Source organism: Hemibagrus wyckioides, linkage group LG12 (assembly GCF_019097595.1).
Source record: "Hemibagrus wyckioides isolate EC202008001 linkage group LG12, SWU_Hwy_1.0, whole genome shotgun sequence".
Lineage (NCBI taxonomy): Eukaryota > Metazoa > Chordata > Actinopteri > Siluriformes > Bagridae > Hemibagrus > Hemibagrus wyckioides.
Genome location: NC_080721.1, coordinates 738,586 through 755,975, shown reverse-complemented (window position 1 = coordinate 755,975; position 17,390 = coordinate 738,586). Strand labels below are relative to the sequence as shown.

General features: G+C 41.7%; 1 protein-coding gene across 1 annotated transcript; it reads left to right on the top strand.

The window, feature by feature from the left end:
• The first annotated feature begins 774 nt into the window (after positions 1-774).
• Positions 775-5,069, top strand: LOC131362505 (uncharacterized). Its single transcript, XM_058404519.1, has 2 exons — positions 775-3,118; positions 3,434-5,069. Exons 1-2 carry the CDS (start codon positions 2,245-2,247, stop codon positions 3,676-3,678), a joined length of 1,119 nt encoding a protein of 372 aa, XP_058260502.1. The 5' UTR covers positions 775-2,244; the 3' UTR covers positions 3,679-5,069.
• Positions 5,070-17,390: the final 12,321 nt, after the last annotated feature.

The window sequence follows — 17,390 nt, the reverse complement described above, 5'->3', positions numbered from 1 at the left end:
TTCAGAAGCTTGATTTAGAATCTCATGCTGCACACGAGTAAATTTCAGAGCTTGTTTTAAAAACATTAAAAATGCAAAAATAATAGCAGATCATTAAAACAGAAGCATAATTCATAAGCTGCATATATTTACTGATGTTTAAAGTTTATTTTGACTTTTAACATTTTTCTTAGATTTCTCTTATTGGGTACAAGAACTATGATGTTAGTGAGGATTAGTGTGTAAATTGTTTCTACGTCAATAAATAATGCTATTTAGAAAAAAGTGATGAAGGAAACCAATATAAACACATTGGTCAGATACATGATTAAACTATTGATTACTGATAACTCTTACTCAGCTTATGAGTCCTGCTTTAATTTCTCTAATTGACCATCATGCCTGATGAACTATTTCTATTTGGTTTTAAACAATTAATTAAGTTCAAACACAAAAAACAACAACACAGAGCTCTGACATAAGTTTGTCTTAGCCACATAAAGTACAAAGTGTGCAACCAGGTGCAAACAGAGACAAGACAAGACAAGACAGGGCAGAAACAATAAGTACATAGAAATAGAAATAGAGCATGTGCAATGAAATTAAATGAAATAAAATGAAATGAGGCAACTAATAACGTGATTGGAACATACACACATAAATATATATATATATATATATATATATATATATATATATATATATATATATATATATATATATATATATATATATATATATAGCGGCCTGACAATGTGTATTGTTCAAAAGTAGCAGTAACAGCAACGGATGAAATATTAACAAGGGCTGAGGTAGTGTAATAAGTAATGAATAATATAAGTCTGTTCACATAGGTGAGAGAGAGAGAGAAAGTTATGTACAGTTCAGTCGTGTGTGTGTGTGAGTGTGAGAGTTCAGTCCTGAGTGTTCAGAAGCCTGATGGCTTGAGGGAAGAAACTGTTCAACAGTCAGGTTGTGAGGGCCCAAATGCTTCGGTACCTCTTCCCAGATGGCAGGAGGGCAAAGAGGGGTGTGTGGGCTGATCCACAATGCTGTTTGCTTTGCGGATGCAACGTGTAGTGTAAATGTCCTTGATAGCCTCCCTCCTCCCCCACCTTGGACTCTCTGACCATCATGCTTAGACCTGCATACAGACCGAAGGTGAGAGTCACCAGACCAACCAAGAAGGAGGTACATGTGTGGTCAGAAGGGGCCCAGTCTGCCCTACAAGACTGCTTTGACACTACAGACTGGGACATTTTCAAAGAAGCAGCAAGTTACAATAACCACACGGACACAGAAGAATATACTGAGGCTGTTACTGCATACATCTCAAAGTGCACCGACAATGTCACACACAGAAAAGTCATCACTAATAAATAACAAAAACAGAATTAAGAACAACAACATGGTGACAACAAAATGTAAAAACAACTAAATAACAACAACAACAACAACACAGTGAAAATTACTTACCAACAAAGTCATTTTTATCCAGGTCTTCATCTTGCAATTCCGGGCGTATGGATAGTGCTTCCACTAAAATGAGGTGACCGTCTCATTATATGGCGAGCTTAATCTGTGGAGGCAAAACGTACGGAGTTAAAACAACGTGCAGGGTTCGTACAGTCATGAAAAACCTGGAAAAGTCATGGAATTTTAAAACAGCAATTTCCAGGCCTGGAAAAGGTTTGGAAAAATAAATAAGCCCACAAAGTTTTGGAAAAGTCATGGAAATGTGTTTCACAAATCTCTGTATATTTGAATATATTTTAATTGATAATATTGGTTAAATTACAATAGCGCAATCCGTCACGTGATGTTCTCTGCGTGGGGTAACGGCGACTCGCAAATGCAGCTAGTAGTAAACTCACGCAATGCCAGGAAAATGCAGATTTAATTATGTATGGCTTCATGACGAAAAGTATAAGGGGTGGCTTGAGAAAGATCAGGACCCGGGACGTGCAAGATGTACAGTATGCCGTAAAACATTTGACATTTCGAACATGGGAGAGGCAGTGCTGTCTAGCCATGCTAAAGGGGCATAGCACCAGTCTGCTGCTGCAGCCGCATGCTCGACAGCTCCCAACCCGATAACAGGCTTTTTCACCTGTGTGACTGGTGTGACCCTCACTCCCAAATGTGGTGCTTCCCTTTCATCCACTGCAAAACAAGGGACCATTTTGAATGCCGTGTCCAGAAACGAAACCCTAACTGCAGAGGTCCTGTGGGCACTAAAGGTGGCTTTTTCAGCTTCTTCAGACTATGTTCCCAGACAGCAAGATAGCGGCCAGCTTTGCATGCGGCGAACGCAAGTGCTCATATTTATGTACTTTTGGACTGGCTCCTTATTTTAAGAAACTGACTTTGGCAGATCTATCGAAGCAAAGCGTCTATGTTATGCTGTTTGATGAAAGCCTGAATCACTATTTACAGTCTAAACAGTTAGACATGCGTGTCAGGCTATGGAACAGGTCCGAGGTGAAGACTAAATACATCGGCTCAGAGTTTATGGGCCATTCATCGGCTCAAGACATTGCTGACATAATGAATAACTTGGTTACAGAGATCGGAATCAAGAATCTGGTCCAAATCTCAATGGACGGACCGAACGTAAATTGGAAAGTATTCGAAATACTCCAGAAGCAAGTGCAGAATGATGCGGGAAAGTCACTAATTAACATTGGTTCGTGCGGGTTGCACATACTGCACACTGCGTTCAGAGATGGCTGTAAATCCACCGGATGGGAAGTTGAACACGGACTCTCTAGCTTGTATTGGCTGTTCCATGATTGCCCTGCCCGTCACGAAGATTTTATGACAGCAACCGGTTGTAACACACCCATGCTTAAGTTTTGTAAGCACCGGTGGATTGAGAATATAAAGGTGTCAGAAAGAGGATTGCTCCTCTGGCCACATGTCAAACAATACATCCAGATGGTAGAGAGAGGTGAACTACCCAATCCAAAAGTAAAGTCATTTGAAGAGGTGAAGATGCGCTGTGCTGATCCTCTCTTCCCAGTGAAAGTGGGAATATTCAACAGCATTGCCAGAGAAATCAACCCCTTCCTCACCATATATCAGTCTGACCAACCCATGCTGCCCTTTCTCTCCGGTGATATGTACAAACTGATTAAAGGTAAGGATAAACATGGATTATGTGATTGTTAATGATGTTTAATGATGTCATGATCACCATGATCACTTGTTATTATTATATTTTAATGAAATTAAAAATTAAAGTAATATGTTTATTACTTTACTTTCATATAATGTTCATTCTTGTAGATTAGTAAATTAAAAAATAATTTAAATAATAAAATAAAAAAATAATAATTAAAAAGGTAAGTTATTAGCTCAAAAAACAAATTTGTAAATTTAATTTGGCTTGTAAATTTGAAAAATTAAGTGATCAAACTGTAGAATAAAATCACTTAATTTTAATTTTTCACAGGCCTCATGGGACGATTTCTGAAGGAAAAACATCTGCAAGAGGCCTCATCCACACTAAAGCTCCTCCATGTCCCTTTTCAAGACAGCAGTCTGCACAAGGACAGTTCTCAGATTGATATTGGATTTGCAGCAGAAACCACTCTGAACCAACTCAAGTCTTCCAAAAGCATTTCAGAAAGGCAGAGACTAGAGATTAAGATGGGCAGGCAAGCGTTGAAAGAGGTTTTTCAATCAACAAAGAATTAATAGTTGAGAATCAGAGGGAAAGATCTCTGGTGGCTCAGAGGCTCATTGTTGACCATGTCAGATCTGTAGGGGGCGTAACCAAGGTGGAAATCACAAAGAAGCTGCTCGTTTCAGCTGCAGGAGCCAGGCAGAAGTACCATGGGTACCTGGATGAAGAGAAGAGAAAGAAAGAACAGCAAGCTGTTGACTTGAAGAGGAAGGCCTTCACAGATGAGCTGGATGATTTGAAAAAGAAGAAGGCTAGGATGGAGGCAGACATTTGTGCTCTTGAGAAATCAGCAGATGAATATGCTGAAAAGGCTGAATCTTCTGGCAACATGACCTTAATCACCAAATCCAACAGTTTCCAACGTACTGCAAAAGAAAAGAAAGCATCTCTGCACAAAATTGAAAAACAGATTGAAAAGAACCTTTCAGAAATGAAAAAATAAACGTTGTTAATTGTTTTTGGGCAATGTAGAATTCAAATAATGACGATAACTTTTTAAAGAAAGTTATCCAGTGTGGTTAATTTATAGCATTTAAAGTTAAGGACAATGTTTCTGGATACTTTTATTTATTTTTTAGTTTAACATTGTTGCTTCCCATTGATTTATGTTAATTATCTCACATGGACTTACGTCAATACATTTTTAAGGGGTTCTCAGGGTTTGATGTATTATTTTATGTAACTTTGTTACTGTGCAAGCGTAATTTAAATAAATGGTTATTTTGTATTATAAACTACAAAGCTTGTCATTTATTTTAGTAAAAAATGTGCTGTGGTAAAATATGGATTTTTCTTCTTATGTAACATGTATTCATAGACATTTCATGAAACATTAGGTCATGAATATGTACCTCAAACTCATGGAAAAGTCATGGAATTTTATTAGTAAAAATGTGTACGAACCCTGAACGTGTTTATTTGCTTCAGAAACAACAGAGTGCATGTTAGCTCATATCTTTCATCCATACCCTTGGTCCAGGTCATAGCGCCTACAGTTTCCTCAGAGTTGTGTAGCTGACTGACTGCCTCCTACAAAATACAAGTAAAAATGCTTTGTTACAAAACTTACACTGGTTCTGCCAAATGAAAGTATGGCTTATGTCATTAGAAGAATTTAGACTTATCGTGATTTTAGGATTGTGCAGCCGCCTCTTCTCTTCAGTTCCTCTGTCAAGCAGCCGTTTGACTCACACTGAGTAAGCCATTGTTAACAGCGAGGTAAATGTAAAGAGCGAGATAAAAATGAAAACGGTAAGCAAATCCCGGGAAAGAGTAACATCTCTGTTTTTATGTTCACCTGATTGGCCAAGGCTCGTCACATGTGAAGTGACGTAACCAGGATTACTTTATGCAATCATTTGCTTTATACTTTGTTAGTTGTATACAATGAAAAATATTTTCTGTTCTGTAATTTGGTCCTTAGAGCCTTAGAGTTTTTTTTGTTTGACTTTCATTAAATGTGTTAAATAAATAAGCTGAATTGATAAACCATTGAACAAATGTGGATTTTCTTTATTTTGGTATGGTTGTTTTTAAAAAAACACATTTATTTGTTTATATATATATATATATATATAACACACTTATTTGTCTATTATTATTAATGTTTCGTGTCTTTTAGTGGTACACAAGGTAATTAGTCTTGCCTCCCTAAGACCGTGTCTTAACTAGATGCGACGTGATATAATTCCAGCGATAGGAAATTTGTGTCCATACTGAACACGATCAATCACAAGACACAGCCAATCATAACAGTTTTTGGCTGGTGAACTGGATCCTGTACCCTTTTTTCATGCTGCCAGGTTGTCTGAAAGAGGTGTCAACCTCGTGCTGAACTGAAACTGTGAGCTGGCAGGCACAGACCTGGGGGATAGATTCATGCAGTACAAGGGAGTGAGGGCAGACCCTACTGGAGGTAGGAGAATCTGCCCTAGGGAGGATGCTCCTAGGAACCTTAGCCCTTGGGCATCAGGATTCCTTCATGACTGGCCTGGTAGAGATAGGCCTGAGCACACTGGCCGGTGTCGGAACTCAGAGCCCCCTCCGAGTGGACATATCACCGGGTGAAATTTTAGTTTGTGTCTATTTCTCTTAGCTTTCCATGATCTTACCCAATGATTTCAATAAACTATCAAAAACTTAGCCAAAATAAAGGAGATCTCAGTCAGCAAATGAGAAGAAGCAGCTTTCTTTATTCAGCCATGCAGTCAGCAAAACATGCATTTCTGAAAAGAACAGCTGGTCTGAAAAACCCCAAAAATTCCCCTCTACTTATACATCGAGCGCCCTATGGCGCTCCTTACTTAATTTACATACTTTTACCATTTCCCATTATTTTCTTATTTGTCCCGATACCACCCCTAAATTGAGAACATCCTCCCCTTGATGACATCACTTTTCCCCTATCAAGTTCCCCTTATTTTTAGGCTAATTTGGAAAAAATTTTTTTTTAAGAAAAATAGCACCTACATATAAGCGCCCACTTCCTTATCAACTTCATTTGACCGTGACCCTTCAAGTTGCTCACACGGATCATCTTGACCTCACACGCTGCCTTCCACGGATCATCTTGACCTCACACGCTGCCTTCCACAGATCATCTTGACCTCGCACGCTTTCTTCCATAGCGATGTGTAAGTACCCTGACCTTTTCTCTATGTCATCTTGACATTTCACTAAGTGATTGATCTTAGTTGCACTTCTATTTTTAATGTAAGTAAGCCTTGCCATTATACTGCTTCACATCCGCGCTTCATTGCTATTATACTGCATGAAAAGGCAGATTTTCGTCCCTGTGAATGCCTGATTACCTCTCTAATCACTGGCAGTTATCGACAATTCACAGCCTGGGAAATTCCTGTTCAAGAGTGACAAACAGTCATTATTGTACCATGGGGTACACTAGTACACTAATATTAATGGTTATGCATGATTATTATAAATTTACATTAATTAAAGCCAGCTACTAATCAATAGATAAATAATTTTGATAGGTAAACACTACTTTTTTTGGCAGAGTATTGCTAATTTAAAGTAAAGCATAAAATTCTCTCCGACATCACTCCCCTCTTTGAGAATCTTGAGTCTCGCCATTCAACTTGTACGTGTCTCAGTCTCACTACTCTGTGTTCTTAACCCTCATAGTATTTACATCATCCCTTGTGACAATATACACATAGCTTTCATGTGTGGTTTTCTTCCAACCCAGGCACTTTACGTACTGTGGAGGGTCCGGTGGAGCTCCTGGGAGAGGTTACCAGCACTTCACCAGGGGCTCATCACTACACGGTCTGGTGCGTCACGTGGACATTATCTATGTTGGGTAGACATCAGAAGCATTTATATGACCATGAAAAGTTTAAGTTCCACATAATTAGGTTCTTTTATATTTCTAACATATCAAGTACGCTTTTATGACGCTGTTCTAACATTTTCCACCTATTTTACCACCTATTCTACTGTCCTCCTTACTCTATTTTCCGATTATTATTTCACATCCACACATATCTTCCCCCTATTACTTCATTACACAAGCTTCTTCTCAAGGTGAACCAGGAGTGGGCGAAAAACCATCAAGTGCCAGTTGCAAGGGAAAATTCCCACTCTGCCCACATTCTTGTTTGCGCAACAGCTTGTTTTGCCAGGATCACCAACCACATATATACATTCATAAGGTCTATTTACACAGTTTCACAGAAGCACAGTTGTAATTGCAATAAGTCCCCTCTGCCGAGCTTTCTTCCTCTTCCCCCAAGTGTTGTATGCTGGTGCCTCTGGATGTTCCATGTCTTCTGGGTGAGTGTCTTCCTCTGAATGGGCAAGTTGTACCAGCTTTGGACGTGAGTCTCTCCACTTTGGTCCTTTTCCTGCAGCTCTTGAATGGTTCTTCTCTCCTCAGTTGGCTCCAATGTTTCCTGAGCTCAGCTGATCTGGGATACCAAAACGAGGAATCACTTCCCTGCATAGAAACTTAACCACTGTCTTGGCATCATTTTTGGCCATAGCCTGCGCTTCCACCCACCGTCTGAACCGATCTATCACTACCAGAATGTACCTTTTCCCCTCCTTTCTTTCTGTGGCTCCCATGTCCACAAAATCCATCACTAGGTGTCTGAATGGTCCCATGGGTTCTGGTATGTGGGTAATGGGTGCTGTAAAATGTTTTTGGACTTTGTCCATCATATTCGCTAAGTATGGAGACCACCAGTCCTCGATCACAATGATCTATCCCGTGTGCCTCTTTAACATTGGAAGAAAACCTAGTGGGGCTACAAACACTCCATCACAACTTCTCCATTTCCTAGACTTGGGATCTAACACTGCCCCTCATTTTTTCCACAACTCCTTTTCTTCGGCTGAGGCTGACTCTTGGAACGCTCTGACATTACCTATTGTAACTTGCATCTGCCCATCATCATCCAGCTCTCCTGCCTGCATCATTACCATAACATGTGTCTCCTACTGCTGCCTTTTTAGCTGCCTCTTCAGCTGCTGCATTTCCTCTGCTAACTCATTCCCCATCTGACTTGTGAGCTTTACACTTTACGATTACCAATTCTTTAAAGAGCATCATCGCTCCCAACAGTTCTGAAATTGCTGGCCCGTGTACAATAGCTGACCCATCTGCTCTCTGGAAACCTCTCTGTGCCCAAATTGGCCCAAACATATGACACACTCTGTAAGCATAGGCCGAATCAGTGTATATTGTGCATGCCTTACCTGCTCCCAGTTTGCACGCCACTGTTAGCGCTTTTATCTCAGCCAACTGGGCAGAGCATGGTTGTGGCACTGCCACAGTCACCACTGTGGTATATACTCCTGATTTGTCGTCATATTGAATTACCACATAACCAGCTTTGTTTCCCTCATTACTACGATAGCATGATCCATCCACAAAGAGCAGTGAGAGCATTGAGCAGTGGTCAGTGGTTGTGCTTCTAAGGCTGATCTAGCTTTTAGGTATTTTTCTGTCTCTTCAGCACACTCATGCGGGGCTCCTTCTTCTGGTAGCATTAATCTGTCTGCAGGATTTATTGTGCGGCATTTCTCAATTGTTAGCTCAGGGACTGATAGAATGACATCATAGCCTGTTTTTCGAGCATTGGTTATCAAGAATTTTTGGCTAGTCAACAGTGCATGCAAGGCCTGAGACGTGTTTAGGGTTACTGGATGCCCCATTGTGATTGAGGATCCCTTTAGATAGGCAAATGCCGCTGCTGCCAATCCTCGATAGCATGGTGGCATGCCCTTCTCCACACTATCGAGCGCTGTGCTAAACTATGCTACAGGTCTTTTCCCCATGCCTTCTTGTTCCTGTGCCAGCTCTGCTGAGGCAAACCCTTTTCTTTCAGATACATACAAATAGAATGGCTTGCCATAATCCGGACATGCCAGTGCTGGTGCAGATGACAAGGCAGTCTTTAGCATATCAAATGCTGCTTTTGCTTCCTCGGTCCATGTCAGTGTGGCACTAGACTTTGTTTGGTTTGCTGCTTTCAATTTGTCTCTAAGTGGCTCTGTTTTCATAGCAAAATCACAAATCCACGGTCTGCTAAAACAAGCTAAATCCAAGATTGATAACACTTGCTGGACAGTCTGAGGTCTAGGAGCTTTTCAGATTGTTTCTACATGCTCTGGTGAGATTTTTCATGTAGTGCCTTCGAGCACTCTACCTAAGTCTTCAACCTTCTGCTGTCAAAATTGCAGTTTTCTTTACTTACTTTATGTCAATTTTCTGCCAAAGTTTTTAGAACTTGCACTAAGCCTTGTACACATTGGTCTTTGGTTTGACTGCAAATTAACAGGTCATCCACCTATTGCAATATTGTGCTGGACACATCCAAATTGGCCAGATCTCCAGCCAGAACTTGGTTGTAAACTGATGGGCTTTCAAAATAGCCTTGTGGCAGTCTTGTGTATGTATATTGCCGTCCACCATAGGTAAAAGCAAACAGAAACTGTGAATCTGAGTGTAATGGGACACTAAAGAATGCTGAGCACAGATCAATTACTGTATACCATTTTGTTCCTTCTGTAATGTTAGACAACAGGGTATGTGGATCAGGGACTACTGGATTTTCTGCTATTACCACGCGGTTTACTGGCTGCAAATCATGGACCAGTCTCCATTTATCAGAATTTGGTTTTCTGACCGGAAAGATGGGAGTGTTGCACTGACTCTTTGTTGGGACCAGAACTCCTGCTTCCACCAGTCCCTCAATCGTTGGCTTTATCCCCACTATTGCCTCTTTTGACAGGGGATACTGTTTTGATATGGTAACTGTGCTCCTGGCTTAAGTTGTATCTTAACTAGACCTGCTGACCTTACCAACCCTACATCTGTCTGATGTTTTGGCCATAACTGATCTGGCACCTGCGTCAACACGTCCCCCCTTGCTTCCTCTGTGAGCTCCCGTTCTTCTGCCCATTGGGGCAGTTGTTTCATCTTGCTCTTCTCTATCCTTACATTCTCAGCCCTACTTATCAGCAGTCTGTGGCTTTACCTTGTCTTCCGCTACTTGTTCTATTCTGAGAAACTTTCTATCTAGCAATACACTGATTCCCTGTCTTACTTGCATCCATTGTGTCACCTGACTTGCTTCCTTCACCATTGGTCCTAATTCTTTTGGTACAAAAACAATCAGCAGGGAGACATGAGGAGCAGCATCTGGAATCTGGTACCACTGTTCAAGTTGCATCGGCAGTTGAACTGTTGCAGCTACCCCTTGAGGTCCTGCTATGAGGTTTATAGTCTTCAGAGTATACTGTGTCATTGCCACTTGTTCGTCCCACATGGCCTTATACTCTTCGTTCTGTCCTTCCTCATCATACATCATTGAGCAGTGCCATGGTTCTCTGCTTTCTTGACAATCGGGCCGCATTTTGATAATCCAGGGTTTCCACTATGTGTACAAGTCCCTTATTCCACTGTGCATGTCATTCAGTTCCAACCAATACACCTTGTCCATTGTACATAGTTCTAGTTTCACCTCCTTCATGACATACTGTTGGATTAGATGCTCTGGGAGCTCCACCCACACTCCTCTTTCTCCGCAATTTATTTTAGCTCCTAGCTTGCAGAGCACATCTCTTCCAAGTAAATTCGCTGGGGTGTCTGGTAATGGAGTAATGGAGCTTACACTGTTACCCCTTGTATGTTCAATTCTTGAGGCTTAGTAAACTGTAAAGTCTGTTTTCTCTGAGAAGCCTACTGTTTTTACTGCTTTACTGGAGAGGGGGATCCTTGAGCCTTCTTTACGAGTGAATTTGTCTTCCCAGTATTACTGAGACGGTGGGTTCTTGTGCCGGGTGCAGAGAGGTGGTACACTGCACCAGCTCCCCCTCTGGCTTCTCTGGGCCTCTTCACATGCTTCCCGGGGGTGACCCCAGGGAGCCTGCTCCCAAGTTCACTGGTCCTTGAGGATGTTGGTTAGGTCCCATCCAGGGTCCCATCCAATTTCCTGGACCTTGCTATTCTTGATTTTGCTGTAAATTTCCTCTTGTGGGGCACCATTGCCCCTTCCTGTTGATACGCATATGGAAAGTCTCGTTTTAGGTGACTCGTCTTGGCATACCCAACATCTTCCTCCTCTTCATCCCCAATTCATTGGAGCTCTTCCCCTTAAGGGCTGTTGAATCATACCCCCTCCTCGACCGTGACTTCTTCCTTGCCCCCATCCTCGACTCTGAGGTGAGTACTGTTGAAATGGGGGGTACATTACCAGTGGTGGAGGTGCATAATAAGCAGGTTGTATTTGTTGTGGTGGGACCATTGGCGTGGCTTGCGTCAGGAGGTGCAGGCTGAGCCACAGGGGGCACTGCTGATTTCCATACTTTCTTGTTTGTTGCAGGCCAACTCACTCTAGCTGCATTACCAAGCTATAAGCTGCCTTTTTTGCCTCTCTTTCTCTTCGTCTGTGTAGCTCCACATAATGTATTACATTAGCCTCAAAGGTGGGCCAAGCCATTGTAGTCAGTCCCGCTACTGTGTCCAGTTGATCTTGGATTTCCACTGGAAGAGCTTTCTTTACCATCATGCGGAACAGGGTCTGGCTTGATGCTGTTTCATCCAATGCTCCACCCTTCTCTTCTCTTCTCTCAATTCAATTCAATTCAATTTATTTTTGTATAGCGCTTTTAACAAAAAGCATTGTCTCAAAGCAGTTGTACATGAGAAACAACATAAGAAAACAACAAACATATAAACAGACAAACAGACAGACAGTCCTAGATGTTATCCCAAGTGAGCAAGCCTGAGGTGACTGAGGCGATTGTGGCAAGGAAAAACTCCCTTAGATGGTAAGAGGAAGAAACCTTGAGAGGAACCAGACTCAAAAGGGAACCCATCCTCATTTGGGTGGCAATTGTGTGATGCAGATACAGCATGTGTATAGTGTTATGTAAATCAATAAGGAGGTTGTTGTCCACAGCGCTGCTTTGAATACCCCAATCCTCACAAAGCAGAACCCGGCTGGAGCTGGTCCATCTCCGGATGCCACTGGAGCCGGCACAGTCTCTGTATGCCTCGGGATGGGTAGAAGAAGGGAAACAATGGAACAGCATTAGCATAGCTGCTGTTCATAATATTAGCAGCACTAGATGATAATGTGCATTTAATCAGATGTACTGGAGCACAAGGTTATGGGATGTGTTAGATGTATGCCAGGACGAAGAGATAAGTCTTTAGTCTACATTTAAACTGGGAGACTGTGTCTGAGCCCCGAACACTGTCAGGAAGACTATTCCAAAGTTTAGGAGCTAAATGCAAAAATGCTCTACCCCGTTTTGTGGACTTTGATATTCTGGGAACTACTAGAAGTCCAGAATTTTGCGATCTTAAAGAGCATGGTGGATTGTAATGCGTTAGAAGACTGGAGAGATAGGTGGGAGCTAAACCAATTAGAACCTTGTACATGAGCAGAGCTAATTTATAGTCAATTCTAAACTTAACAGGTAGCCAGTGCAGGGATGATAATATTGGGGTTATATGATCAAATTTTCTTGATCTGGTAAGAAGTCTGGCAGCTGCATTCTGGACTAACTGTAGCTTGTTTATTGAAGATGCAGGACAAACACCTAGTAATGCATTACAGTTGTCCAGTCTGGAGGTCAGGAATGCATGAACTAGTTTTTCTGCATCAGATACAGATAAAATGTTCCTAAGCTTGGCAATATTTCTAAGATGGAAGAAGGCTGTTTTGTGATATTGGATATATGATTTTCAAAGGATAAGTTGCTGTCTAATATTATGCCCAAATCTTTCACTGTAGAGCTAGTAGTAACAGTGCATCCTTCTAGATGAAAGCTGAATTGTGAGAGCTTCTGTGTACTGTTTTTTGGGCCAATAAGTAATATCTCTGTCTTATCAGAATTTAGTAATAGAAAATTGTCGGTCATCCAATCTCTAATATCTTCTAATATCTGACACCACCTTTTGTAATATTTTTGATATAAATGGAAGGTTTGAAATCGGTCTGTAATTTGATATTTTATCAGGGTCTAGTTTCAGTTTCTTAAGAAGAGGCTTAATAACTGCTAACTTGACAGATTTTGGGACATGGCCTAGATATAACGAGGAGTTAATAATATTAAGAAGAGGCTCTCCAGCTGCATGTATCACTTCTTTCAGCAATCTAGTTGGAATTGGATCTAACAAACACGTTGTTGATTTAGCCGTGGTGATAAGTTTAACTAGCTCTTCCTGCCCTATGCTGGTAAAGCATTGTAGCTTTAAGTGTGGAGCTATAGGCTGGTCTGGATCACTGGATGCTGTCAAAAGTTGAACATCCAATATTTTGTTCCTGATACTATAAATTTTTTAGTGAAGAAATTCATAAAGTCCTCACTACTAAACTGTGCTGAAATACTCTCTCCAGAAATCTGATGTTTTGATAGTTTAGCCACTGTACTAAATAAGAATCTGGGATTGTTCTGGTTTATTTCTATCAGATAGCAGCTTTTAGAGCATGTCTATAGTTTGACAGACTGTCTTTATACGTAATTCTAAAAACTTCTAATTTGGTTTTTCTCCACTTTCACTCGAGGTTACTGGTTGCCCTCTTGAGGGCGTGAGTATGACTATTGTACCACGGTGCAGGTGTTTTATCTCTGACCTTTTTTAGTCGGATGGGGGAAACAGTGTCTAGTGTGCTGGTAAAAATATTGCCTATGCTGTTGGGTACTTCATCTAGATCATCTGCATTTAGGGGTCTAGTAAGAAGTTGAGACAGATCTGGCAGATTGCTTGTGAATCTGTCTTTAGTGGTCGGAGTTATAGTTCTACCAAGTTTATAACGTGGAGAGACGTGTCTAATATGTTCTACAGGTAGAGTGTACACTAAGAGGTGATGGTCTGTGATGTTATCGCTTTGAGGTAGATCGGTTATATCAGAAACATCAGTCCCATGTGATATAACTAAGTCTAGTGTATGATTAAAACTATGGGTTGGTCTATTAATGTTTTGTTTAACCCCAAAGGAATTTAGTAAATCTATAAATGCGAGTTCTAATGCATCGTTATCATCGTCTACATGAATGTTAAAGTCACCTACAATTAACACTTTGTCAAAACTGATCAAAAGATCTCAGAGTAAATGTGAAAACTCATTAAGAAAAACACCGTAGGGCCCCGGGGGTCTATACACTGTGGCCAGAGCAAGAGATAGTAGGGATTTTTTTATGCCTGTCTGAGAGTGCAACATTAAGGACAAGCACTTCAAATGAGTTAAACCTGGATCCTGTTTTCTGAGTAATGGTAAGAGAATTATTATAGATGGTTGCAACACCACCACCACGACCTATCTGACGGGGCTCATGCTTATATGAATATCCTGACGGAGTAGACTCATTTAGGCCAATGTATTCATTTGGTCTAAGCCAGGTTTCAGTAAGACAGAGTGCGTCAAAGCTATAATCTGAGATCATTTCATTAATGAAAAGTGCTTTCGGTGCAAGGGATCTAATGTTGAGAAGCCCAAACTTAAGAAATTGTTTTTCTTTACCTATTTGGCCTTTTTCAGGTTTAATTGTGAATAGATTATTTCGAGAGTTATTAATGAATTTATCCTTTAATCTCACTAATCGGGGAACAGACACAGTTTCTATAGGACAAGCTATGTGTGAACTTGTATTAGTCTGGCGAGATGAACATAATTGTGATTGTGATCTGAGGTATGACTTACCAGTCAGATGGTGCGCAGTGTCCTGGAGATGTTGTCTGAGAGGACTGCTGCTCCAGCTCTGTTTGGGTGCAGGCCATCGTAACGGTAGAGCCTAGGGCGCTCCCAGAAAACATTCCAAATATCAAGAAATGGTATTTTCTGTTCTTGACACCAAGACTGTAACCATTCATTAAATGCAAATAGCCTAGAAGCCTAGAAGTGGTCCTGACATGATGATCCTCGTCGAGGGCGATGTGGTGCGAACCTTCTCCACCAGGTTCCTGAAGTCCTTCTTCAGGATCTCCGTCTACCTCAGCCTGATCGTTCGTGCGATTGGTGAGGATCGCGGGTACCTGTGCGACATCAAGAACACGAGCACCAGGAAAACAACGAGTGCACACCTTACCTTTAGCCACGGTAGCACGGACATGCCGGATGATGGAGTCTCCGATGATCACCGCGTCGCTCGCTGTCTCGCGAAGGGGAGCGAAGCGGTTGTGGGTCGAGACCTTGAAGACGGGTGGCGGAGGAGGAGGAGAGGTCCTTGGCCGGGGCTTGGCTCGTGTCTTCCGCTGCTGCTGCATCCATGCTCCATGGTACCCCGGCGCCAAAGTGAACAAAACTTGGGCGGGCTGTGTCCCAGCTGTGCTGGGCCTGGGCAGAGAAACATGCGGTGTTGAGGTTGTGGGAGTGATCGTATCAGGCCACGGATTTACCTGGGACAGGTGCACGTCAGCCCGGGATGATTCCAGCGCGGCTCTCCGCTGTTGCAGCTGGGCCCGCTTCACCTGTAGGTCGCGGATCTGCTTCTCCACGGCCTCCAGCTCCACATCCGCCGAGTGCAGCTCGAAGGAATCCTCACCTGCACTCAAAGGCTAACCCAAATCCGACATAATGTTAAAATGAAGTAGAATAACAGAGATAATTGGTGAAAAATGTAAAATGACTCGAGACAGCGGGTTTACGTGCTAATAGCCAGGCTAATGGGTTAGCGTGCTAGTGGGCTAACCGGCTGTAAGTGGGTGTTCAGGAAAACAAATAAAACTAGTGATTTAAAAAGCATTTGGAATGAGAATGTTATGTGACACTATCAGCTAATGAGGATATTATAAAAAGTTATGATCTGGGATTGGATCTAGGATAGAAATCTAGAAAACTTAAGTCTTGGCTCTTAAGTTTTTCCACCCACATGTCTATGTGTGTGTGTATCTATGAGTGAGTGTCTACTTACCTTACTTACCCTTCTCCTCTTTCACACTTTCTGCTTACAACTGTATCCACATTAACCATCTAATCATCCACACCACTACGCCAACTTCTGCTTCTATTTCTCCTAACACAATTCCCAAATATACAATAACCTCAGCTGCTAGCAGCAACTCTTCCTCCATTAACAACACATTCTCAACAAAGACATAGCACAACAATTCACAATCTCACATTAATAATACATTAACACTTTAACACATTTCCTCGGGTCCAACCCTGCATCTGAAAACTATTTCTGCAGTGACACACCGAACATCCCTACCATGCAGACCTGTTTTCCTACAACAGTGTTATCTAGGGACAAATATTTCCACCTGCCCACCTGAATTTCTACTGTACCACTTGCACTACCTTGCAGGAATTTTCACTTGTACCACCTGCTTCAACGTGCAGGAATTTTCTTGTACACACTTATTCATTTATTAAACCTTAAAACACATCTCTCTGCCTGTTCTCATCTGCTTTTTTCTACCTTCACTTCCACCCTCTAGTTCTTGGCGTGAGGCCAACTGCTACACCTTCCCCAGGGCAACTCTTCTCAGACTACAGATACATATTTAATCACAGACTTTGAATATAACAGGTGTCTGCTTACCTTTTCTGTTTTAGTGCTGGCGATCTGTAGCCCGTAGTAGCAGCGGTCCTAGCTCAGGTCTCGGACGCACGTTGGCCTTTTCACGCAAGGTTCCCGGGTTTCGGCACCAATAAATATGTCGGAACTCAGAGCCCCCTCCGATTGGACATATCACCGGGTGAAATTTTAGTTTGTGTCTATTTCTCTTAGCTTTCTATGATCTTACCCAATGATTTCAATAAACTATCAAAAACTTAGCCAAAATAAAGGAGATCTCAGTCAGCAGATGAGAAGAAGCAGGTTTCTTTATTCAGCCATTTCTGAAGAGAACAGCTGGTCTGAAAAACCCCCAAAATTCCCCTCTACTTATACATCTACTTTACATTTCACTAAGTGATTGATCGTAGTTGCATTTCTATTTTTAATGTAAGTAAGCCTTGCCATTATACTGCTTCACATCCGTGCTTCATTGCCATTAGTTATTGATGTACCAATGCTGCTGATTACCATAGACCAGGTCACAATACCCCAACAGTATGTCATGTCACAGTAACCTAGCTTACTGCCCGCACTGTCTTCTCTAGCCTTAGTGCATATCCTGGGCCCTGAGTGTTTAAGCATTTCATCGCCTTTTCTCGCTGCCTGCTAAGCCTTGTCTTAAGATTACATAGTCACACGATGTGCACCTCACTCATCCCATTCTATTTTTCCCTCTAGCTCA